At 45.3% G+C, this 25,910-nt stretch overlaps 1 protein-coding gene across 2 annotated transcripts in view; it reads left to right on the forward strand.

Annotated features, from left to right (window-relative positions):
* PI4KA (phosphatidylinositol 4-kinase alpha) overlaps positions 1-25,910 on the forward strand; it is a 517,988-nt gene that overhangs the window by 404,805 nt on the left and 87,273 nt on the right. For both annotated transcript variants that reach the window (XM_078667865.1, XM_078667866.1), the window contains 5 exons: positions 1,031-1,138; positions 9,242-9,369; positions 14,756-14,911; positions 15,382-15,461; positions 23,547-23,740. In XM_078667865.1, coding sequence (XP_078523991.1) covers positions 1,031-1,138; positions 9,242-9,369; positions 14,756-14,911; positions 15,382-15,461; positions 23,547-23,740 — 666 coding nt within the window. The remainder of the gene's footprint in view (positions 1-1,030; positions 1,139-9,241; positions 9,370-14,755; positions 14,912-15,381; positions 15,462-23,546; positions 23,741-25,910) is intronic.

The following is a 25,910-nucleotide window of genomic DNA, read 5'->3' on the forward strand; positions in this document are numbered from 1 at the left end:
TAAGTGTGGCGTTGGTTTGTATAAAACATTGAAAAACTGCAAATGTACTAAAAGTGAATTACTTACCTTTTGTCTAAGATATGCCTCAGTGTGATATCTAGGCATATTACACAGGTTAGCAAAAGTAACGCAAAAAGTAATCTAAAAAGTAACGTGCACAGTAATCTGGAAAGTAATTTCGAACTGTTGACTTACTTGTAACAACTGCATTTGAACCTGCATTCAACTGTAAATCACTGCATAAAATTTCGCAAAGTATTATTTCACTTGCCCGCACCAGGCCTAGCTTGGTTCGAAAAATAAAATAACTAAATAATATTTTTGAAACAAACAAATTGGTCTGAGTTCAGTCTTTGAGTGTGTGACATCATTTCTTGCCTAAGTGTGTACAACACGTGCTTAACATTACCTTCTGATAATGCCTACCTGTCACCCACAATACTACAAATAGAGAGTAAGGTGCTATCTGCTTTTACCTCAGCCTACCTTTGGGGTTCCACAGGACTCTGTGCGCACTATACCTCTTTTTGGTATAGTATAAAGAGAGCCAGCTTCCTACAATTGGCACATAGCGTTCTGGCTGCAAACTGCAGGTTTGTTTTAAAGCTTAAAGGCTCATTTATGTGATATGGTTGGCATAGTTGTGTTTGCTCCTGTGGGATGCCATCTAAGTCAATAGAAATATGCAAGTAAATTGTAGTTAAATTAATTTGGAATGCAATTGAGGGAGGCAGGACAAAATAGAGGCCGACACTTGCATATTAACCCCTTCCAGGCTGATGACGAGCTCAGCTCGTCATGAGCGTTACCTGCCGTGCGCTCATGACGAGCTCAGCTCGTCATGAACTGCGGGGTTTTTAAAATCGCCGCGCACAGCTGGAAAAGTCGCCGCAGCGATGCGGTTAAACAGAGTACGTTGCTTAACTGATAGCATAAGAGCACAGCCAGGGGACTATTTGATGATGATTTGGCTATACATGGTATGCTGTCTGTCCTCCTCTGTTCAGTGCCTTTCTCTTTCTTACCATAGGCTTCTGTCCCTGGGACTCTCCCTGCTGCATGCAGATGTTGTTCCCAATGCCACCATTCGAAACATCATGCGTGAAAAGATCTATTCCACTGCATTCGATTACTTCAGGTACTGTGTTTGAAATCTGGCGCCTTCCAAGGGTGTGGTGAGACATTCATTTTTCACAGCAAAAAAACTGACGTTATATGTACATTTGTTGCCCTGTAGAAATAGGTGTTGGGTTTTTGTTTTTTCTGAAAAGAATCATTCACTTGATACCTACCCTCTCTGCTTCTGTTAAATCTGTTTATTCAGACGTGTTGTGAGTCCTCCTGTCTTCAGCTCCTCGCTAGATATTTGTTTAATTCCTCTACGTACACTAGGTTTAGCTAATTTGAGCCAGTATTCCCTGTGTAGGCGTCCATTAGATGTGAATTGTTTTGGTGATTCTCAGCTTGACCCTGGAGAATTCTGTTTTCGTGAAGGTCAAGCAAATCATTTGAGTGAGCAAGTAGACAACCTTTATAATACACATTCTTCCTTAAACTCCTCACTTCTTTAATATCCCAGGTGCTATACTAGACACACAAACTTCTTACATAGCTCTCCCATGCAAGTTGGGGATGCTGGCTCACGCTCAACAATGGTGGTGGGTTTTCATAGCGACATCGTTGGAGCCATATAGCACGCACCTCAGTACCCTATTGTCAGTTCTGTTTCCCACGCCCTTAGATGTAGATCTAGAGCTGTTGTAGCTGTGACAGCCAAATATTGATAATTGAACCCCATGACAACTATCTTTGGTACCATACTGCCAAGTGTCCCTCTTGTTCTGCTGGCACCTTCCTCCTGGTCGCCCCCCCTTTTAACTCCGGCACTTCCTCATCTGCAACACCTCAATTGCTACAGGATGTTCTGCTGGCCCCACACAAGACACTGGGTGGCTAAGATACTACTAGAGGAAAAGAAATACAGGGAGGATTGTCATGGTGCCCGCCATCATTACATTTTTGGCACAGACTCCTTTCCCCTGCAGATGTCTCAGGGGCATCAGGATATAGATGACTGTGAGGCATCCTCAGATGGTGACGATGATCTATGTCCAGGACCTCCTCCAGCAGCGCTGGTATTTTTCCGCACGTCCTTAAGAAAGCAGCCATGGTGCATCAGTTGCCCCATCTTCCTGTAGGTAGAACAATGGGTCATTCAGATAGTAGTAAGGAGGTACATCCTACCCTTCCTTTCAGCAATATCCTCATATACAAACCCAACAGCCCCTTTGGTCAGAGGACCATCCGTGGATACTGCAGCAGGAGATGGCAAACCTTCTGCAGAAAAGAGTGGTAGAGTTGTTGCCAGGTGATTCTACACCTCGGGCTCCTAAGTTCAAGATGTTCCGAGCTTTGGAGTTTCTGGCACTGACAGGCAAAAGACCTTTGACTTGCAGGATGTGTACTTCCACAACCTGATCCTGTGGTCATGGAGAGAGTACCTTCGTTTTGTGATATGGTCCACTGTCTACTTGTTTGGTTTGCCATTGGCATCATTCATAGTTAGAACGGTGATTGTGGTGGTTGCAGCTTATCTCAGGTCCTGGGGTTTCTTCTCTTGAAAATTTGCTGCTCAAACCTGGGCTGCCATAGCTGGTGTCTTACCACTTGCAGATAATTGCATCCCTGCTGTTCAACTTGGGATTTTCCATCAAAGTGTCACCTAAAGCCCTCTCAGCACCACCTGTTCATTGAGGCAATACTAAATACAACATCACGGTCACTGCACATTCAGGATACGATGCCGATGTTTCTGAAAGAAGCTCGAATTCCAGTCCTGTTGGTTCTATGCCTGCTGGGTCTGCTGGCTTCTTGCATCGTTTTGGCCATGCATGTGTGCCTTCACATGAGGGCTCTCCAGTGGCGTCTCCACAGGGAATGGTTTCAGCACAAGGGAGATCTGGCGTTCAACATTGTGATCTCCACAGACACTGCAGTTAACTTAGACTGAGGATCAGCAGAAAAGAACCTAATCCAAGGTAAGTTCTATATTCTTATCCAGCTGTGGGCACTATGGTGACGGATTAATCTACACTTGTGTGGGGAGCACATCTGGGAAAACTGGAGATCACAAGCACTTCATATTAACCTGCTTGAACTGAAAGCAGTTCGGCTGGCGCTTAAATAATTTCTCCCTCCCCTTTGCGGCCATTCCTTCCAGATTTAGACGGACAGTACAAACTCGATATGGTACATCAAGAAACAGAGAGGAATGAGATCTCTCCTTCTATGTCTAGAAGTGTTGAGACTCTGAACTTGGGCACACCGGCATGGAATGTGGTTAGTTGCCCCCTGGCCAGCTCTCTGAACACCAGGGCTGATAATCTCAGTGGCTTTCATCTTGTCAACCATGAGTGCATCTCTTTCGTAGTTCAGGATTTCTTTGCGTGGTGGGGACAGCCTCAATGGGACCTCTTCACTGCTCATAACAATGCCCATTGATGTTCTATGCTCTCCTGAAGCGGCATTCTTCGATTGCTGTGCTTGCCAAATGTGAAATGATATTGGCCCTCAACTTGAGCTCATTCAAGAGAGGAGGCTGTTTCCGTACTAAGTGAAGGAGAGCTTTCAGATCTATTGTAGATGCAGCAATGACTGAATGAATGTATTGTAGGATTCTGTGGGCACACAAACGTCAACAGTGGCTTATATGTACCACATCTCGCCTAGAGATACAAAAATGTATTCTGAACATTCCATTCAGTGGTGAACACTGCCACATCGTTTATGACCATCAGAACTTGAAAAGACGGACGAAAGCCAGATAATTAGTTTCTAATAAGGCAAATAGACCACAATCCTTCTGGGGCTCAAGAATCCAGGTCCACCGGACATTTAGACGGTCCTACCCTCAATATCAGCCATATTACCCACAGCAGCAACAACAGTACTCCTTCCATAGGTGATCCTACTATCTACCTCTGCTGACCAGAGGAGCGTGATGGTCACAATAATCTGGCTCATCCAATTTCAAGAAAAGAGATAGTCACTCAGAAGGTCAGGTATCAGTGACTTCAGATTATCACCGACTACCAATTACCCCATGTGGATAAACAAGCCAGCTGGCACCCCTTCTATGTTTACCATTTTCTATGGTCACTGCAGTTTGCATATCTATTCTAAGTGTTGACTGTTGTACCAGCAAATTCCCATGATATACCTCTTCCCAGCACTAGCTCAACAAATGAATTCTTGGTTTTCCATGTAAAGCAAAGGTCACCAGGTGAACTGTGCCTGGTAAAAACCCAGTCATTTTACAAACACGCTCATCCTCCCAAACCTGAAGCCATAAATCTGATGAAAACAGAGTCGGCTGGAACAGACACCCCTTATTGAATGGATAGCAACACATCTCAGACACCAAAAGACCAGTACAGCGGCACAGCCAAAACAGTTGCCATGCCCCAGACTTCCACCACCTACACTAGACAACAGCAGCAGACCCCTTTACGGGGTTACTACAAGGGATGGTACAGAGGGGCAATAGTAGAGCCAGAAGGGGCAGCTCCTAACGGAGCCACTGCCCCAAACATTAACGCCCTCCTTCTTCCCCCGACCATCCTGCACCTGTCAGGGACAGGTTGCCGAGGTTTATGCCTCACTAGGAGGCAATGACCTTCAACCGCTGGGTTCTAGATATTATATGGGAGGGAGATTGTTTAGAATGCACCCAACAGCCCTCACGCACACACAAGTTGTCCAAAGATCACCAGCGTCTGCTACAAGAGGAGATGCATGCACTACTTGTCGAAGGGGCCATAAAGACAGTGCTGCAAAGAGGTCTACTCGCTGTTGTGAGACAGTGCCTCTTTTGACATGGTTAGCCCCACTTTTTGCCTGGTTTTTGATGCAGTTTTCGGTTGTAGTGCACAGGGTCCCTGATCACTAGGTCGTTTGTGCCAGTGCTTCTTCCCTAAAACCATATCCACAATTGGTACTTTTGTAAGTTGTAAGTCCCTAGTCAGTGGTACCCTGGGTACCTAGGGCATGGAAGCTGAAGAGGGTCGTATGGGACCCCCTAACTAGGACAATGCCAGTGGCCTTTCAGCTTGCATGCCCCTGTGAGGTGAAAAACAGCAAAGTCTACATGGCACCCTGCCTGGGTCTGCCAGGGCTGCCTGAAGACATAGGTAAGTCACCCCTCTAGCAGGCCTTATAGCCCTAAGTCAGGGTGCACTCTACCACTGGTGAGGGCCTATCTGCATGAGTAGATACACCCCTACAATACTTTAGTCATTTCTTAAAATTGTAAGTGCCAGGGAAGCCATATGGAGGGAGATGGGCTGAAAACCCGTGCTTGACCTAATCCCCAAAGTTTGGTCCGTGCAAAAGATTCACCTATCTGTAAGCAGTGTGGCTAGGAGCACCCCCAGTCTCCATTGAAACGTATTGGGCCAAACTGCTTTTGACCTCTTCCTGTGCCGCTGGTGGTGCAGTTTTGGTACTAACCGGACCCTTGCTCCTTGCTTATCTTTGATCCCGAAGACTGGAACTGTTGTCTCTTTACCTGTATAGCCGCATTATTGTTTTCCTCCACAGGATAAAATTGAACTCTTTAAAAATTGCACTAAATTATGTCTTTTGAAACTGAAAAGTTGTTTTCTTTAAAAATGTACTTGCCTAAATGCGAAGATCTTGGTCTTAAAATAAAACACAAACAAATTATAAAATTGGTGTGGACCTCCTTTTCAGTTGTGTGTCAGTTATTAATCGTGTGTGCAATAAATTTCTCACACTCCTCTGTGCTAGGCCTAAGGCTGCTCAATCGCACTACCACTAAGAGAGCATCTTGGGTTTGCATTGAGCCCTGTACACTTACTGGGGGAATTTCGCGACTCTGTGCACGGTATAACCACCTAGTGGTATACCATATACAGAGCCAGTTCTCTACACCTGTACTTTTGGATTCCCAAGAAAGATGGCTCCCTCAGGCCTATACTAAACCTCCTGCTCCTCCTGTCTGAACATTTCTACGTGGTCACGCTTCAAGATGTTATTCTTCTGTTGTGGCAAGGCAACTTCATGACGGCCCACGACTTGAAGGATGCCTATTTCCATATTCCTTCGCTTTTATGTTGAGTGGACAACATTACCAGTTCAAGGTGCTGCCTTAAGGGGTCAACCCCAAAGCCCCCAAAGTCTTCACCAAGTGTCTAGCCGTGGTAGTCGCTCACCTCAGGCGGGGCAGCATCCACTATTTCCCTTACCTCGACAACTTGTTGATCAACAGCGCAATGCAGCCGTAATTTCTGGCGCACCTGCAAACAACCACAACCTTTGCATGTTGGAATTCATCCTAAAATTAGCCACATCCCATCTTCAGTCCCTTCAGGTTCAAGCCTTCCTCAGGGCTACTCTGTACTCAAGGGTGGGGAAAGCTTACCCAATTCTTGCCAGGGTCAATGCTTTCCAAAATCAGACTGCTCTTTTCCAGCCAGAATGTCAGGTAACTTTCAGGACAGTAATATGTTTGCTAGGCTTAATGGTCTCCTGCATTGCAATAGTTCCTCATGCAAAGTTACGCATCGGTCCCTTAGAGCAGTGACTAGCAGCACAGTGGTCTCAGGCAGAGGGTCTATGGGAGGATTTAGTGTTGATTTCGGGCTGTATATATTGCTCTCTGCAGTGGTGGAACACCAACAACCTGTTGCAGAGGCAGCCTTTTCTAGACCTAGTTCCGCAGGAGACCATCACCACAGACTCCTAGCTCACCGGATGGGAAGTTGAGTTACAGGATCACACAATCTAGAGCTTGTATACACTCGCGGAGTGCGGCCTCCACATCAACCACCTGGAACTGCTGGCTATTCAGTTTGCTCTTCAAGCATTCCTTCCACTCATTTGCTACAAGGTCGTTCTAGACAATACCACAGCCATGGTTTGCCTACAAAAGCAAGAGGGTACGCACTCAACCCAGCTGGCTGTTCTATCCCACATCATCTGAAAGTGGGTGATACATCACAAGGTGCAGTTAGTCATAGAGTACATTCCGGGTAAAGATTTGGCAGACCTGCTCACCAGCACGCATCAACAAGTCCACGAATGGGAACTGCACCCCAGACCCAACTCATTTACTTCCGGCTGTGGGGTTTTCCTCGCGTAGACCCATTTACCACTATTTAACTCAAAATGTCCAAGCTTCGCCACCAGAATAACACACCTGCGATCCATGGGCAACGCACCATGGATGAACTTGACAGGGATGTTTGCCTATGGTTTTCCGCCTCTCCTGCAGTTGGTAGTCCGCAAGCTGAGGCAGAGATCTCATGCCCTCATCCTAGTAGCCGCAACCTGGGCACGCCAGCCTTTGTACTCAACTCTGCCGGAACTCTATCAGGTTCCTTTAGAGAAACTTCCCCACAGGCTGGACTGTCTATGCAGAACCACGGAATCTTCCAAAATTCCAATCCAGCTCAAGCTTGCAAACTGGTTCCTGAGGTCTGAGAGTTTATCTCAACCTATCACAAGAATGTATGTCCATTCTTCGCAAAGCACAGAGGGCCTACTACCAGGGCATACTATGCGGCCAAATGGAAGCGCTTTGGGAACTATTGCCTCTTTCACCTTCAGCAATCAGGTCTTGCCTATACCTCCATTCGGTTACATTTTGTGGTGGCTGCTTACCTATAAAATAGGCAGCACACTTTGTTCTTCAGAATGCCAGTCATTAAGGCCTTTGAGGAAGTTCTTAAACAGGTAATCCCGCCCGGATGCCTCCCTCTCTGGTGGGGAATGTCAACATTTCCTTATCTATCCTCTTGGGCCCTCCTTTTGAGCCACTTTACTCTTGCCCGCTTCAGTTTCTTTCATGGAAGGTAACCTTTCTTGTAGCTATTCCCTCCCTTACGTGAGTCAGTGAGGTATACGCTCTCACATTAGAAGAGCCTTTCTTCAGGGTTCATCCAGTCATTGTGGTCCTTAGAACTAACCCCAAATTTATCTCCAAGGTTATTTTCATCTCAATCGAACAATTGAGTTACCAGTCTTCTTTCCACATTCAGAGTCTGTATCGAAAGGTGCCTTGCATACCCTGGATGTCAAAAGAGAGTTAATGTATTATGTGAATAGAACAAAACCCTTTCTTAAGATCCAATAACTCTTCATGTCCTTCTCCAAGCCACTCAAGGGGCGCACTATTTCCAAAGCAGGTTTTGTGCATTGGCTTGTCAAGCATATCCAAACTTGCTATACTAAAGTTTAAAAGGTCCCACACCTCATGACTCGAAGAGACTTCTTAGAACAAAAACTAGTTGCACACGTCCAATCCCAACACTAGATGGCAGGAGTTTGCACACCATATGAATCTTCAACACTGCATGCCACAAACAGATGCTTACAGGGTAAGTAACATTTTCCTTACTATGTTATGGGCTAAATCGACCAGGGATGCTGTCCGGCATCCTGTATCACTAATGCTCAGAATCGTCTCTCAGAGAGGTTTAGAAGACTAGGGAGAGTCTATGTGGGGCTCTGTGAGGGCAACCATTCACTTTGGAGGAAACATTGCTTCTCTCAGCTGGACTGGCAAAGCGTCCTATTGCCCTTGTAAGGGTGCTACGTAATAGTATTACAGCCCACCACAAAGGTCATAAATTCAGAAGTAGGCCTTTAATTTGAATCGGTCTTCTCCATGAAGTCCATACAGACAGGCGACTGGTTACCCCTTGTGACATCTAGAAAAAGTGGAGCTTTTCTGTATGAGCATTTAGTAGTGGCAGTGCCCTTCCCCTTGCAAACAGCCTTTATTTACAATTTTTCCATACAAATCTGATTTGATGCTTTTGATACAGTTATTATTTACTGTGAAAAGTAGTGCCAGACAAATCTGAAGAAGGAGTCAAATTGGAAAGAATTCTGAAACTCCACTAGAAGCCATACCTGGTCTGGTCACACAGCACATTAGGTTTTTTTATTCTACACCCTTTCAACTAGTGCAGATGTGATCACTAAATGGCCAGAGAATGCAGTGCTTGTGATTGTAGGAAATATTGAGCTGTAAAACTATAGTTAATGGTAAGTAACCTGTGAATTCTGTCTCCAATTGTCAACTTATTCTTTTTCCTGGTCTGCATGTAAAACAATTAAGATTTCACCCTGCCCTAAGGTTGCAAATTTGTAATTTAATAATCTCAGTATGTGTTTTCGTACCTAAAAATATTCTTTAATATTTTGCTGGGTGTAGCTCTCCTCCGAAATTTCCAACCCAAGGAGAGAAGAGGCTCCGTGAAGACATCAGCATTATGATCCGCTTCTGGACAGCCATGTTCTCAGACAAGAAATATTTAACAGCAAACCAGCTAGTCCCTCCAGGTAAGCAATTATTTGTACTCTACTGCTGTGCACTCTGAAAGAAAGTTTGTGAAGAGGCGTGATGGAAAAACACTTAAGCTCCATCCACGCTTTTATTTTTTACAGAGTTTTATATAGCGCAAACTTGACCCGGTATTGTGTATCAGAGAGCTTTACATAGCACCAGTTGCGTTACATGATGACACATACATTTTTGTTAGACACGGGGAGATTAAGTAATTTGACCAGAATCTCAGGATGTTCAGCGTCATTGCCGAGTCTCGAACCCGGTTCCCCAGATCCGAGATCGACCGCCCTAGCATGCTAGTTAATAGATGACCCGAAGCACCATCTATAGGAGACAGCAATATTTTCAGGACCATGCCCATGATGCTGGAGGATAAATAACTGTAAAGGGCACAAGGCCAGGCATGTGGTTCAGTGGTGTACACTGGATTCCACACCGGAAATGGAGGTAGTGCTGAGTGGGCTTGACTCCTACCACTTAACCTCTCAGCAGTGGTGCAAGACTACATATGTGCAGTGTTTTGGATGCCACCCAGTCATGCTCCAACTTAAAAATACTTAGCTTCATCAGAGCAAGTGCAAAATCCAAAAGAGTCTTTATGGGCAGGTAGTCTTCCTACTGGATAGAGCGTATTCCCTGTTTACCCGGGGAGACAGTAGATAATTGGTGAAGAGCGGTTAAGTGCAAAGGGTACTCTTCTGTTAACTTATTCGCTACAAACTTTGGTACTGGTCACAAGTTGACAGCTTGTTTAGAAAATTTGATCGCTTCCTCTCTAGTGTTACTATGAGTGGTTTAACCGTGAATATCCCGTCCAGTGTTAGTTTCTGAGCTCTCTACATTAAATCCTGCTCCTTAAATGTCATCACATTTTCAGAAAAGCACTTGAGTAGGGTTTGCTCTCAAAGATGGAGACGGTGGGGGGTTAAAGGTGTTCCAGAACCTAGGCCGTACGTTCCTGACTAACACGTCTAGGGCATAGGGATAAGGGTGTAGAATTGAGTTGCCTGCTCCACAAATCCTGCTGCAATTTATGAGCTCTCTAAACCTTACCCCTATGTTAGGTGTAGTAATATAGTAAAGGGAACATCTCTAAAAGTGTCAGTCTGAAGGAAGAGGAATGGTGGAGATAGTCTAAGATAATAAAAGTGAAGTGTGTTATTTATCTTACTGCTGAAGCCTAATACAGCATGCAGAACAATGGGAAAATTCTTGGGTACAGAGAGGGCTATAAAAGTATGATTGCTCTTCAGCACCTAAGCAATGGCACAATCGATAAAAGAAAATGTTGAAAATACAGAAACCTCTTTGATTTTAACCCCATTTGCAATTCCGAGTGAAAATCATTGGGGTGTGATATGTGTCCATGAGCATAACATCCAATAATATTATTTGAGAAAAAATGACAGGTAGTAGTGTTCCCTATGATGGAAATAACCGCATATCCAATAAGTTGACATATCTCTAGATAACAGTAGTGGGCGTGAGAAATGTCATTGATGTTGCTATATTTGCAACAGGATGCTAGGTTAGCTTCGAACACCTACCACCCAGAGGTGCTAACAGCACATTATGAAATAAAATGCATATCACTATACACTAAACAGAAGCTATTGCACCACACCCATACCATATAAATAAAAAATTGAAATCCTCCAAAAACAATACTGAACAAGTATTAAATAGGTCCCATAGTCAAATTATTCGCTACAACATGTACCCACCCTTTACCCCTATTAGACCCACAACCCGCACATAAAACATTACACAATTACCATAGGGAATTATCAATTAATGAATATTCATTAACAACTAATTAATTGATTAAAAATAAATTACTTCCCACATTTTTACCCCCTATAAACCCCCCAACCCACACATAAAATGTACCCCAAAAAATGTAAAAACACAATACTAATAAATATCAATTAAATAAATATAATTAAATACAAAATTATCATTAATTTATTATAATTCACTTACTTCCCACCCTATTCCCCTATAAACCCACAACCCACTACGGAACTAAAAGACGCAAAATGTAATTGAATGAAATGTAATAAGTACTAGAAATTTAACACATATATTAAAAAACATAAACAATACTTACACAAAAAAAATTGCAAGACATGCATTTTAAATATATACTAAAATACATAACACTAATGAAAAAATCGATATTTTAAACAACTATTTTTGCAACCGATATTAATGACATATTTTTTAACTCCATATTACTTACCTTCAAAGTGATATTCTTGCACTCGATATTTCCACTCCACGATATTTCCAACTCTATATTCATGTAGTTCGAATTTTTTTCGCCTCAATATTCTGTCTCCTTACCATTATATTCATCAGACTGGTCCAACAGGGTTAATAAGTATGCTATCATGCCCCTTATTTCCTATCATTCTGATGTCCTCAGTGGCATCCAGAAAGTCTTTTTTTTATATTATTTTATTTTTGTTTATTTTAAGAGTTTTATATAGCGCTGGCTAGACCCGGAGGTATCAGAGCGCTTTACATGAGGTTCCACAAAATTACAAGATTACATCAGTAGAGGGGAAGGGGGTAAGGGTAAAGGGGTGGGAGGGAGATACGTCAGAAAGACGAAGGAAAGTCTGCCCAAAGTCCGGCTGGGTAGGTGACGGTCGAGGTGGAAGTCCCAAAACCCATCTCTATAGCTATCAGGTAGCTCCACCGGGCTTTGGCCAAATAGCTAGGTCTCAATGGGAAGCATTTAAAGAACATGGAGGGCAAAATAAATGGAGCGTAGAGGGGAGGGGACAGGGAAGGTGAGAAAGGGAGGATCGGGGAAGAGACAACAAGGAGAAACGAAATTAAGTCTTTCTAAAGGCCGACTGGGTAGGTGATGACCAAGGAGGGAGTCCACGGCCCATCTCCCCTATAGCTAAACCTTGTAGCTCCATCGGGCATCAGACAAAATAGCTAGATCTCAATTGACGAGGGAAAATTAACATGTAAACAGGGTTGGGACTAGGGCCAGGACAGGTGAGGGCAGAGGTCAGTAGCAGGAAAGTGGAGAGGAGTAGAGCGGGGAGGGGTAGGGGGTAGGTAGTTTGGTAAAAGTTCCCATGGATCTGCTTCGAGTCATTAAAAAAGAAGGTCCGTTCCTTCTCAGGCGCCATCTAGAGGTTAAAACGCCGTGTGAGATTTTCGCCAGTATCCTTGTGTTGCTACGACCGGTTGGAACGGCGGCCACAGCGTCAGACGCTCCCGACCATCCGATGTCCGGAGATGGTTGAAACAGTTGTTTAGGTGGGGAATTAAGCGCCTCACTTAGTTGATGAAAGCGGGGCTTCAGCGGAACAGAGGCTCCGAGGAGCCAAGTTGGATCCTGGCTCCTCCTCCTTTCCCCTGAGGTGACACCCCAGAATGCAGCACTGAAGCATGGCTCTGATATTTATGGTAAGGCGTCCCTCAGTTAAATATACTGGCAGAGGAAGGAAACAAGCAAAACCTCACTGTGCCTTCCGGTGTGCGAGGCACCCAAAAGGTGGTATTGCGTGTCACAGGCGTTGTGGCAGGAGAGATTAGGAGCAATGGTGCCCCAGGCGCTTGTCTGCTACTGCTTGGGCGGAATGTCGGTGCTTTCACCGGTGATAATGCTTTCTGGTGGCCACCATTTTAGGGTCAGGCAATGGCAGTCACTGCGACCGGCCCGCAGTTAGGCATTGCAGCGAGTGGGGGGGTCAGCACAGCAGGGTTTAGTGCAGCTGAATCAGGTTCCCGTCCCTCTCACCTCCTTTGTTGCGGCTTGTGAGTCCACTATCGGAGATCTGCCTTAATGGGCCGAGCGTTCAGGCTCGGCGGGGGATGGTTGGCACTATCGATGCGCCAGTGTACTGGTGCCAGCGGCTGCCCCCAACGTTTACTCGATTGGGAGGGATTAGTACCTGGGTGGGGATCGCGCAGCAGCGTCCCCGCCCGCCCTCGGTTTCTCCTGCGACTATCAGACGTTCGCGGCGGTCAGCGGGAGAGATCAGTGTCTAGTCGGATGCTGCCCAGCCTTGGCGTTGCGCACCGACCTGGGAGATAGACTATGTGGAGACTGTGGGCAGTTCAGGGGCCGAGTCTCATGCCTCTCTGATGTGGCTAGTCGCGGCCTGGTGCAGGGATAGATAAAGTGGCTGTGCCTCCATGTTGAGGTCAGGCAGTCATTCTCCACGGTATGTCCAGTTTCACATCAGCCTCAGACTAAGGGGCGCTTAGCGGGGGAATCACCTCATGAAGGAGGGGGAAAACGATGCTCACCTCCGTTTTGCTGTTAGTATGCACTCCCCGTGGGCTCTCAGCGGCAGCCTCACCACTCGCGCCCATCTCCGGGTGCCATCTTAAGGTCAGGCGGTCCGAGCAGGGGGCTCTCCCCCAAGGAATCACGGTCGGGCCGGTGGTCGCAGTCGGTCCCCGGTTACTAATTACCAGTGGAAAGGGGTTACCACTCTTGGGCGTCGTGTCGTGGGCTGCCAAAGCGGGACGGTGTTCTCCTTCGATGATGTCTGCTCTGAACAAAATGGCGGGTCCGCACCCGTCGCTCCCGTCAGATCGACGGGTTCCAGATGAACACCAGGTCAGTGCATGTCTTGGTCTGTTTGTAATTAACTAGCTACAGCCATTAATGGGATGGAATATGCATGTGAATGTAAAGTCTTCCGCTGGCTTGTTGTGGATACAGAGCATTGGGCTGTATCCCTGAATTTAGACCATTCTCTCTTTGTGACAGACTTGAGTTACGAATACGGCAATGGAAGGTACATTGGAAGAAAAGTCACTTCTACTGTTTGAAGCTTATATCTTTTGGCGCAGGCGAGATATATGCTTGCCATAAAAAGGAAAAATACTACATTTTAAAACTAGTCAGAGACATTTTCTGCATTTATAGAAAAAAACGAAAATATATGCTTCAAAAGCATTGAAACCCAATATATGGAGATTTTCACTTCAATATTTTTGCAGCACACTTTCCTAATAATTCTTGCCATTTACTTACCTAACCTTCAAAGGGACATGTGGGTGACAACGAGAGGGAGGGTTACTTTAACGAGAACCACAAAGATAAAAAAAAGGTGGATGGACAAGGGACAGTCATGGAAAAAGCAAAAGAAAAGAAAAAATGTCAGTGTTTGAATAGCAGAAAATGGTACATGGGTCATCACTGTTCCATCCACACCGACCAACCCAAGTAGTTATTTTTAATACAAAAATGCCTTTTCACTTTCTGCTCTTATAGATGTGTGTGTTCACAAGCAAGATTTCCACATTCCTGTCGTCCATATTTATTATAATTCTTATTCTGACTATGACCTTTAAACGCCTTAAAAACAAAACTTATTTTGTGCTTTGTTTTCATGGCAGACAACCAGGAGCCCTCCATGAACAGCCTGTCCGTGATGTCAGATGTTGCCCGGAGTACACTTGATGTGACAGTTGGTGCTCGACAACAGACTGCACAGGGCTGGATTAATACCTACCCGCTGTCTAGTGGCATGTCCACCATGTCGAAAAAATCAGGTCTGTGCCTGGATTGCTTAATTCTGTGAGCCAGGTACTCATGTTGACTTGTTTCATAACTGTAGAAAAACATTTGTGCTTTCATTATGCATTTGAAGTTTGCCACTTGGCCTCTGACAACATAATTGTGTGGGTCTTGTGGGAATGAGATGTAAGAGGAAGATACCACCTGTCGTGTTGAACTGCCCAGTTGATTTTGATGCCTGAAACTTTGTGATTTAATAGAGACCTGAGACTGGTTTGCATTTATTGGTTCTATCTATGGCTGCATTTTTAGCATAAACAGATGGAATGTAGAGCAGCCAGTGCGGTTGTTAGAGGTGCAGAATAATTCTGAAATATATGTTCTCCTTCTTGTCTTTTTCTGGAGCAAAATGGTTGCATGTTCAATGCCAGGTGTGACTTACAACCCATTGAAAGGTAATTCTACAGTACATTTTCATTTTACATGTTTCTCCTTGTTCCACAAGGTATGTCTAAGAAAACTAATCGTGGTACCCAGCTGCACAAGTACTACATGAAGCGAAGGACTCTGCTGCTATCCTTGCTGGTAAGGTTTTGTCCTGCCTGTTTATGTGTTAATTTGATACGTTTTTTCACACCCTCCTGAGCTGCGGGGGGTGGTCTAGTGTGTAAGGTAGATGTTGTTTTGCAATCTCGGTGGCCACCTTTAAAATAATGAAGCACAAGTTGTAAATCTGACTTCTATTTTTCGATCCTCTGCAAATTAATTATCTCTCTTATTGGCTCTCAGTTCCCTCTTCTGCCAAAATTATGCGGTGCTGGGGAACAGGCTAAAATCTTGCAGTTGTGTCTAGTGGACATGTGCAATCCCTACTGTCGGGTCGAACTAAGTAGTGGCAGAATATCTAGCGGCCAGTAGTGCTTGGACTCTGCGGTGCATACCCTCATTCATTTGTCATCTCACTTTAAAAGGCTTGCTACAAACTGTCTTTTAAAGCAATTATTTATTTGCGTTTACCAGGATAGATAAGAAACCCATAGCATAGGTTGCCAGACTACATATCTAACCTCAGCAGTAGGTCAGCACGTTAGTGTCGGCAAGTATCATACAGAGCCCGGGGGAAATCCGGGTCAAGAACTACGTTAACAGATACTTTTCTAACCATATAAATGGTTAACCAATGTCTAATATTAATGGAAACAAGACACTCAAACTATGTTTTTAAGCCACAGTGTGCAAAGTCTTCATACAGTCCTAATACACCAGAGCCAAAGTCCCAAATATATAGCAGGCTGCAGGGATTCTGTATATGGAAATAGATATTTCTTTATCCCATTCCTCTTTTACTTTAAAAGAGCTTGCAGAATAGTTCGATATGTGCTAAAAATCAACCAAGGTATGGGAATCAACACATTAGTCAGAAATCATTATCCCTCTGAAGTGGTCCCCAGGAAGGAAGAAAGGAACGTGAAGGGAAGAGAAGAGAAGGGACATGCAGCTGTTGCTGATCACATCTGCCAGGTGCCCAACTAAAGCACATCACTTAACCGTTTTGTCATGAGCTAATTATCCAGTATTATGGGTGTCTTTCATAGATTCACATGCCTGAATCATTCCCCGTCGTCGAGATGGGAGCCCCGGTATATAGAAAAGTAATGTCCTATAGACATACATAGAGAAAAGTAGGCCTAAGGGCCTTGCCTTAGTAGCCTATCTATGTCCTTTTGTAAAAAGGACCAAAATCCTGAGGGTAGCCAATCAGCTACCACCTCCCTCTAGAACCTTCCTGCCAGGAGCCTCAGTCTCTCAGATTTTCTACCGCACGTTGTGCTAGGGAGTCCCCACCTGAGCTCTCCTCAGGTTTCTTGGATTTATCTCTTTTCTTCAAAAAACTTGGATTATTTGCTTCAACAATGGCTGAACAACAGAAGAAAGGACTGTTTAGAGCCTGTTCATCCTGTGGTAAGAAGAGACTGCACGTCGATGACAAGCATGAGACTTGCCTCTACTGTCTTTAACCTGATCATTCTCCCAAGGAATGTAGGGTTTGTAGAACATTCTCTACTAAGACTCTTAAAGACAGAGAAGGAAGACTGCTCCTCTGGTAAAACAGACTCAAAACCAGAGAAGATGACGTACTGTCCTCGGAGGGCAGTGAAATGGCTTCAGTTTCTTCGAAACTGTCCTTGAAGAGGCCAAGGGATGCTTCCCCTAGCCATTCAGACGTCCCTCACAAAAAGACTACCACAAAGTCTTCTGAGGTAAGATCTGACACGTCTGTGAAGGATGCTACCACCTTCAGAAAGCCAACGCAGTCATCGTCGACGAGTTCGTCGACGTTTTCTTCGAGAAAAACCACCTATGTCACCACGTCGACGACGACAGTTTCGACGACGATGGCGTCGTCGGCATCTTCATCAACGACGACGACCACCCAATCGTCTACGATGGGTAAGCCACTGTCGTCGATTGTGCTAATTAAAAAGCAGTCGACGTTTATCAAGGCTCCGTCGACGTCACCGTCGACGACAGCGCAGACGACGACGAAACAGAAACCTCGACGCCTACGCCGTCGACAAAGATACCGTCGACGAAGACATCGACGACGGTAGGAGCACCATCGACGCCAAAGTCACCGTCGACGACGAAAGCACCGTCGATGACCAAAACATCGTCGTCGACGAGAGCACCACCGCCGACGAGAGCGCCGTCGACGACCACATCGTCGACGACGAAGATACCGTCGACGACCGCACCGTCGACGATAACATCACCGACGACCGCATCGTCGTCAGAGGAACCGTCGACGACCTTATCGTTGACGACTGAGAAACGATCGACGACGACACCGTCGACGACGACATCGTCGACACCATGGTAAAAAGCGGAGTTAATTCCATCAAAAAAGGTCACCAAACTCCCTATTACGCCAGATTTGACCTCACCCAGTAGGGTTCAAAAACTGCCCCCATCTTGTCTGTTACAAGATGATGAATCAGAGGACGACCACTTCGATCAGGCTACTAGCCCGTCGGATCTCAGTGTCAAATACCAAAGTACAGACGATGATGGAGATGAGGTCATTTTCACAGAAGAAAATGTTCAGGCTCAAGTACATACTCAAGTTACTCCAATGGTCTGCCTCCCGGCTGCGATAGTCACTGATCTACAATCCTTGATGGAAGACTATAAAAAACGATTCCCAGAATCGCCAGCGGCCCCTTCCACGGAGAAATCTCAAGCGTCATCCAGACCGCAACAATCTCCAAAGTCAAGACCACCTCCTTTGGACATTCCTCAAGAAAGGGAAACAGTTCATAACATCCAATCTTCTGAGGAGGAAGAAGATGTACCCGAGGAAGGGGAGGTTCGAGACGACCTATCCCATAACAGAGACGATGAGGATTGTGTCGCTCATTCTCCAGCCACTCCGGAACCCAACACTTCGGAATCTCCACCAGTGGATATCGGCGGATTCCACAATTTGATAGAGAGAGTGGCCACTAGATTCCACATGACCATGGAATCAAAGGAAACAGATTGTTTCTTATATGACTTTAAAGATCCTATAAAAAAGACTGCTAGATCGATTCCCATAATAGATCACATCTGGGAACAAGGTCAACAACTCATGCAAACACCTGCGTCAGTTTCAATAGTGGTGCCTAGACTAGATAAAAAGTACAAGGCACCATAAACTGCACCTACATGCCTTAATGCACATCCCAAGCCGGATTCAGTAGTCACCCAAGCCGCGCAAAAGAATTCCAGAAATCCAACCTCGCCACTGTCAGCACCACCAGACACGGAGGGCAGGAAATTGGATGACATAGGCAAGCGTTTCTCCACAACATCAGCTATGACTGTAAAAGTGGCCAACGCGATTGCGTTGCTTGGCAGATATAATAGACAATTATGGGAAGATATCGTTCCATATCTAGCGGATGTACCTGAAGACTTGAAGGATGAGGTCCAGTCACTCCTTAAAGAAGGACAAATGTCAGCGTCAGAGATCATTGATTCCGCTGTCGATATCGCCATGACGGGCTTCAGACAGCTGGCAGGCGCAGCAGTGTTGCGCAGACAAGGATGGCTCAAAGCGACATCCTTCCGACAAGAGGTCCAAACCAAAGTTTTGGACATGCCCTATGACGGACAACACCTATTTGGGGAAAAAAATAGATGAAGCCTTGCAGACGATCAAGAAAGGCACTGACACTGCAAGAGCTCTCGGAACTTTGCAATTTAAGAACCAGTCCTTTCGTGGGCACAGAGGAAGGGGTCAACTCTCATACAGAGGATCATATCAAGGAAAATCCTCTTATTCCTACAATCAAAATCGCTCACAATATCAACAGCGACAGCAGCAACGAGGTCGTCAGACCTCCTACGGGAGAGCGAACTTCATGGGTAAATCCCAGAAGAAAACGGCAGGCGGAAGACAATGACCATTTCCCGCAGCCAGTCCTCCCACCGTCTTGTCCACTCAAAATTGGAGGAAAATTGACACACTTCCTCCACAATTGGAGATCGATAACGACAGATCGGTGGGTACTCCAATTAATCCAGCACGGTCACACATTGGAATTCAACACAATCCCACCGTTAACTCCTCCTCGCAAACTTCCACACAGACACCTTCGTTTACTCCTACAAGAAATCTCTTCAATGTTGAAGAAGGGAGCAATGGAGCGAGTCCCATCAGCTCAAAAGGGCAAGGGATTTTACTCCCGCTTCTTTTTAATTCAACAGAAAAAGAAGAAATGGAGGCCCATTCTAGATCTAAGGGCACTCAATGCCTTCCTGAAGAGCCAATCGTTTCGAATGGTGACTATACAGGAAATCCTAGGATCCCTAGAGGAAGGAGACTTTATGACGTCTTTGGACCTGCAAGACGCATATTACCATATCCCGATACACAAACGCCACAAAAAAATTCTACTATTCGAAGTAGCAGGTCAACACTACCAATTCTGTGTCCTCCCATTCGGTCTCAAATCGGCGCCACGCATTTTCACAAAGTGCCTGGCTCCTGTGGCAGCTTTCCTGAGACAGCAGAATCACCAGGTCTTCCCCTACCTGGACGACTGGCTGGTGAAAGCACCATCTCTCACGGACGCTCAGATGTCTTCCAACGCCTGTCTCGATATTTTCCGGCACTTAGGTCTGACTCTCAACTACGAGAAATCAACCTTACAACCCACCAAAATTATAACATTCCTGGGAGCAACTCTAAATACGATTTCTTCCAAAGCCTTCCCATCTCAAGAAAGAAAACACAAACTGATGGCTCTGGCTACCGCAGTATCTTCAAAACACACCATCAAAGTCAGAACTTTCAATTCCCTTCTAGGGATGATGTCTTCTTGTATACTACTCATCTCTCACTGTCGGCTCAGAATGCGCCCCCTTCTGGAGGCCTTGACCAAACAGTGGACCCAATGTACAGGTTCTTTCGAGGATCACATAGTCATCACTCGACAGATAACCAAGGCTTTACTTTGGTGGACATCGAACAAGAACTTATCAAAAGGTCTAACGTTCTTGATACCAGCAACTCCACATGTCATAACGACGGACGCTTCTCTAGAAGGATGGGGTGCAGTCCTTCAAGAATTGCAAATCAGTGGCAAGTGGACGGAACAAGAGAGGACTCTACATATCAACCTTCTAGAACTACGAGCAGTTCTACACTCTCTACAAGCATTCCTCCCTCGCATCAAAGACTCAGCAGTGCTTGTGAGGACGGACAACACGACCACAATGCACTACTTGAACAAGCAGGGAGGGACAAGTTCACTGACACTGTCTCGCGAATCGCAAAAAATTTGGAACTGGCTACTACACAACAACATCAAATTAACAGCAGAGTATGTCCCAGGAAAAGACAACATCATAGCGGACGCTCTAAGCAGACAGAGGTCACTGTCCCACGAATGGGAACTGGACCAACAAGTTCTAAACGACATCTTCTCGGAATGGGGGAGACCGCAAATAGACCGCTTTGCCACCAGGGAGAACGTCAAATGCCACAGCTTCGCAAGCTGGCATCCCCAACCGAGGTCACTAGGAAATGCATTTTCCATCGCATGGCGCAACGTGTTTGCGTACGCATTTCCGCCATTTCCCCTGATAACCAGAGTCATTCGGAAAATGAAAATGGAACACTGCACCTTGATTCTCATTGCCCCATACTGGCCGAGACAGCATTGGTTCACGGACCTCCGTCGCCTCTCAGTCCAACCATCAATCCATCTGCATCAACATCCTTCTCTACTCTCGATGTCCAAAGGCCAAGTACTCCACCCGAATCTGAAATCTCTCAGATTATCAGCATGGCTCCTGAGTACCGAGAGTTCTGTCACCTAAACATCACGCAGGAGTGCAGGGAAGTCCTAGCCAAGGCAAGAGCAGTTAGCACGAACAAAACGTATTCCTTGAAATGGAAACGCTTTTGTGTTTGGTGTAAAGACAACAATATCCATCCTTTCAAGATCACTCCAGAGCAGTTACTGCCATATCTACTACATCTGGCACAATCGGGGCTTGCACATGCCTCTATTAGAGTGCATCTGGCAGCAATCTACCGCTTTACGAGGACCTCAAAAGGACCTTCCTTATGGTCCAACAGATTAATAAAGCAATTCCTTAAAGGGCTCTATAGAGCATTTCCAAGGCCAAGACGAGTTCCACCAACGTGGCACCTTAATGTGGTACTCAACCAATTGATGAAGCACCCATTTGAGCCCATCCATAGGGCTGATATCAAATACATCTCGTGGAAAACTGCACTTCTTTTGGCTTTAACCTCAGCGAGAAGAGTCAGTGAGTTACAAGCTCTTTCAATAAAAGATCCTTTCATGCAGTTCAGAGAGGACAGAGTGATTTTAAGAACCAATCCTCTCTTCATTCCTAAAGTCCCCTCGGACTTCCATCTCAATGAACCACTTGTACTTCGCTCATTCTTCCCGAACCCCAGTACTGTGGCTGAAAGATCTCTTCACTCTTTGGACCTAAAGAGATGTCTAAAATTTTACCTAGACAAAACAAAACATTTCAGAAAAACAAATCAGCTTTTCATCGCCTTCAGCAGACCTAGAAAAGGCATGCCACTCTCCAAACAAAGCATTTCACGATGGATATCAGCGGCAATTGCTTTTTGCCATGACAAAGCCGGACGTCCATTACATTCCAAAGTCCGAGCGCATTCCACAAGGGCTGTGTCCACATCGGCGGCACTATTCGCTGGAGTACCGAATCTGGACATCTGCAGGGCAGCGACCTGGAAATCGCCGCATACATTTACCAGGCACTACTGCCTGGATACGGAACTGATGCAGGATGCAGCTGTGGGCCAGGCTGTACTTCGCCATCTATTCCAGTAAGATGAGCCTTCCTCCTTCTCACCGTCCTGCGATGGTATGCACATTTATTTACTTTATTATTTGTATTGCTGATGGTTACTAGTCGCATGATATGTATTATCTCAGACTATTCGTTATGTTCCATTGCAAATGTGCATAATGTATTGCTTGCTATTCTGATTCAGGCATGTGAATCTATGAAAGACACCCATAATACTGGATAAGAAATGCGTTACTTACCTGTAACAGCAGTTATCCAGTATTGGTGTCTTTCATAGATTCACATGCAACCCTTCCGCCTCCCCAGGAAGGACTCATCTCTCACTCCATAACATATGTTACGTCTACCTAGCTTGGTGCGTACGCGAATCTGAGAGACTGAGGCTCCTGGCAGGAAGGTTCTAGAGGGAGGTGGTAGCTGATTGGCCACCCTCAGGATTGTGGTCCTTTTTACAAAAGGACATAGATAGGCTACTAAGGCAAGGCCCTTAGGCCTACTTTTCTCTATGTATGTCTATAGGACATTACTTTTCTATATACCGGGGCTCCCATCTCGACGACGGGGAATGATTCAGGCATGTGAATCTATGAAAGACACCAATACTGGATAACTGCTGTTACAGGTAAGTAACGCATTGCTTCACTATGTTGTTCACATTTGTCATTTTAATGGCAGAACTGGCTAGACTTAATTTTAGACTGTTGTAATTCTAGTTTCTCTTGACTTGTGCTGTGTCACATTTGTTGTTAAGCCGGGCACATTCATGGCATTACGCAAAAAAGTTTTTATTCTCCCTTAAAGTTGAAACTCCAGTGTCCACTCAGTAACACAGAAAGAATATTCTTATTCCTCCCTCCTTATCGAGAATCCCATCTCGTGTTATTATGTTAGTAAAATGTAGATCTTCTGTGTGCTCTTCCATGTCCACTGACTGGCCCAGTCCCCCGTAGAGCAAACTCCTTCGATCTCAGTGTAAGTGGACAGAACAAGAGAGACAAAACCTGCTCCATACCCTCAGTAAACTGACTCCGCGTACCGGTTGCCTAACAAAGTTAAATGCTTTGGGTCATAAACTGTTGTCATTTTGGGAAACCAAACATTTATGCACCTCACCTTCAGTTAGATGCAGGATGATCCTGTGTGATTGACCTATTGAAGTAGCCGTCTAGACTCAGTAGGTTCAGAAACTAAGCCACTCAGGCATTGGTTACATGGCATTATGGCCATCTTTGTTGTTCTGAATATATTTGTACACAAAATTGAAATGTAGATTTAAAGTGCATTGTACCCTACTCTCAATTTTAGGCAACAGAGATTGAACGTCTGATTACATGGTACAACCCGCTGTCCGCCCCTGAGATGGAATTGGACCAGACTGGAGAGAACAGCGTAGCCAACTGGAGGTCAAAATACATGACCTTGAATGAGAAGCAGTGGAAGGACAATGTGAACCTGGCTTGGAGTATCTCCCCTCACCTGGCCGTGCAGCTACCTGCAAGGTATGTTTGAGTGCTCTTGTTAGCATTTCCTGCCCTCCAGCACTTGAGCCAGAAAGAATATAGACGACTTAGACCAGCGGTGTGTGCAGTACATATTCTCTCCACCAGAATTCTAGGAACTTTAAGGCTTAGGGCTACATTTGATTCTCAGGGTTTTTGGAAAACCCATTACTGCACTTTTGTGGTTTTACCTAGAATTGTTTCTGGGCTGCTTTCTAAGTTATGAATAATGTTTAATTGCGGCTTTACCCCAAGTGTCACACACTACACACCTTTTTTACCTACAAATTGTTCAGTGTAATATCTGTTGCGATTTACACAGGGAAATCACTGGGCCAGTGTGCAAAGTTTGAACATCTTAGAATCTTGATTCAGAAGCAAATGATGTTTGCGTCAATTTGGAGTTAGCGGGGGACTAAGAACGAGCCTGTTATTGGGCAAGCCCATGTGCACAGAGCCTTTTGCCTATAGGTCAGCACTGTTCATTTTTCTCATTTCTTTTTATTAACAATCATCGACATATGATATACAGTACAGAAGAATCCACAAATTTACATATTACGGGGACACATGTAATCATTCTTTACAACATATGTTTTTTGGAATGGACTACAGGGAGGGGTTTTCGCCCTGATTTACGCTACGTGGTGGATGGCATATCTCCTCCCTGTATGAGGTCAACAGGCTCCAGATTCGGGGCCATTTTGTGGGGCCTCCCCAGGCCATGTAGGTCGTCTTTTCTCTGTGCATGCACCTATCAAGATCTTTTTTCTAGGCCTCAACTGTAGGTGTCTGTGTTGTACCCCATAGTTGCGCAATATTCGTTTTTGCCAACATGAGCCCCAGTGTGACCCATTGCGTTTGTGAAGTGTTTAAATCAGCAGGTTCCCAAACATTCAGGAGGCACCTACTGGCCTCAGGGCAGAGGACGAGTGTCATTACATCACTTATTATCTCATATATTTTGCCCTAGTAGTGCTGTACATGGGGGCATTCCCATATTATGTGAATGAACGTGCCTAGTTGGCCGCATGCTTTTCAAGAAACAATGGTTCAAGGTAGGCCTAACAAGGTCCTAAAAAGGGGGGGGGTTTGTTTTTATGTACAGATAGCGCGTATTTAATAAACGCTAGGGAGCGAAAAATTTGAGTACAGGTAGGAATCTTTATTTTCTCTTTCTCTTTTACTTTTATATATAAATATATACACAAATCTCTATACTGTATTTCAGGTGCTCAAGTGAATACTATGGTGCAGGACGTGACATAAGTGATCAAAGTGAACGGACTGTCACACAACATCAACAAGGTTAAAAACACACAACAATTATATACAATGGAACAAGTGAAATTCCTTGGGTAGGTCGACGGCGTTTCGATCTATATGGTTTTAGATCATCATCAGGACTGATGAGCCTCCTGAAACTTGCCACTGCGTTATCAGGCAAGGAAAATCTATTTTGATGGCGTAACTGAGTTGATTGTCAATCTCCAGAAGGTATATTGTTATGACAAACAATGTCTCTCAATAGGACGATCCAAGTAGCGCTCAGCCTCTGTTAGTTAGGACGAGGGTCCTACTCGAATTTGGTAATTAAAAGTGATGACCGCCTAGGGAGTTTCCTCAGCGCGTTCGTCGTTATGGCAAGGAATATTGCAGCCTGGAATTAATCCCGGCGAGTAGGCTTGGCAGGGAAGGAGATAATGGCAATCAGGGCGGTGCCGCTGGCGCGTTCGTCACTATGGCAGTGATTATCATAGCCTGGAATTAATCCCGGCGTGTTGGCGTAGCTGAGAAGGGGTCCGAATGCCTCGCTGTCAGCTCCTCTGTCAGTTGGCCGCATTGCCTCCTACAATTTCCTCCCTCTGCTTTACCAATCTTTACTAGTTAGGGTCCCGTGACATACACTCTATGAAGGATTTTGAGCCGCACCAATGTAAGTCGGCCCGGTATTGCGACCACTCTTGCGGAGGACACCGCTTCCTGCCAGTCTTCGTCATCAGTGCCAGGAAGACTCTTGTTCATGCCCTAGTGACTCCACATCTGGACTACGGCAATGCCCTCCTTTTAGGACTGAGCAGGAAAGGCTTACACCAACTACAGTGTGTCCAAAATGCTGCCGCCCGCATGGTACTCAATCTCCCGCGCAGGGCATCCGGCAAAACAGCAC

Source organism: Lissotriton helveticus, chromosome 11 (assembly GCF_964261635.1).
Source record: "Lissotriton helveticus chromosome 11, aLisHel1.1, whole genome shotgun sequence".
NCBI lineage: Eukaryota > Metazoa > Chordata > Amphibia > Caudata > Salamandridae > Lissotriton > Lissotriton helveticus.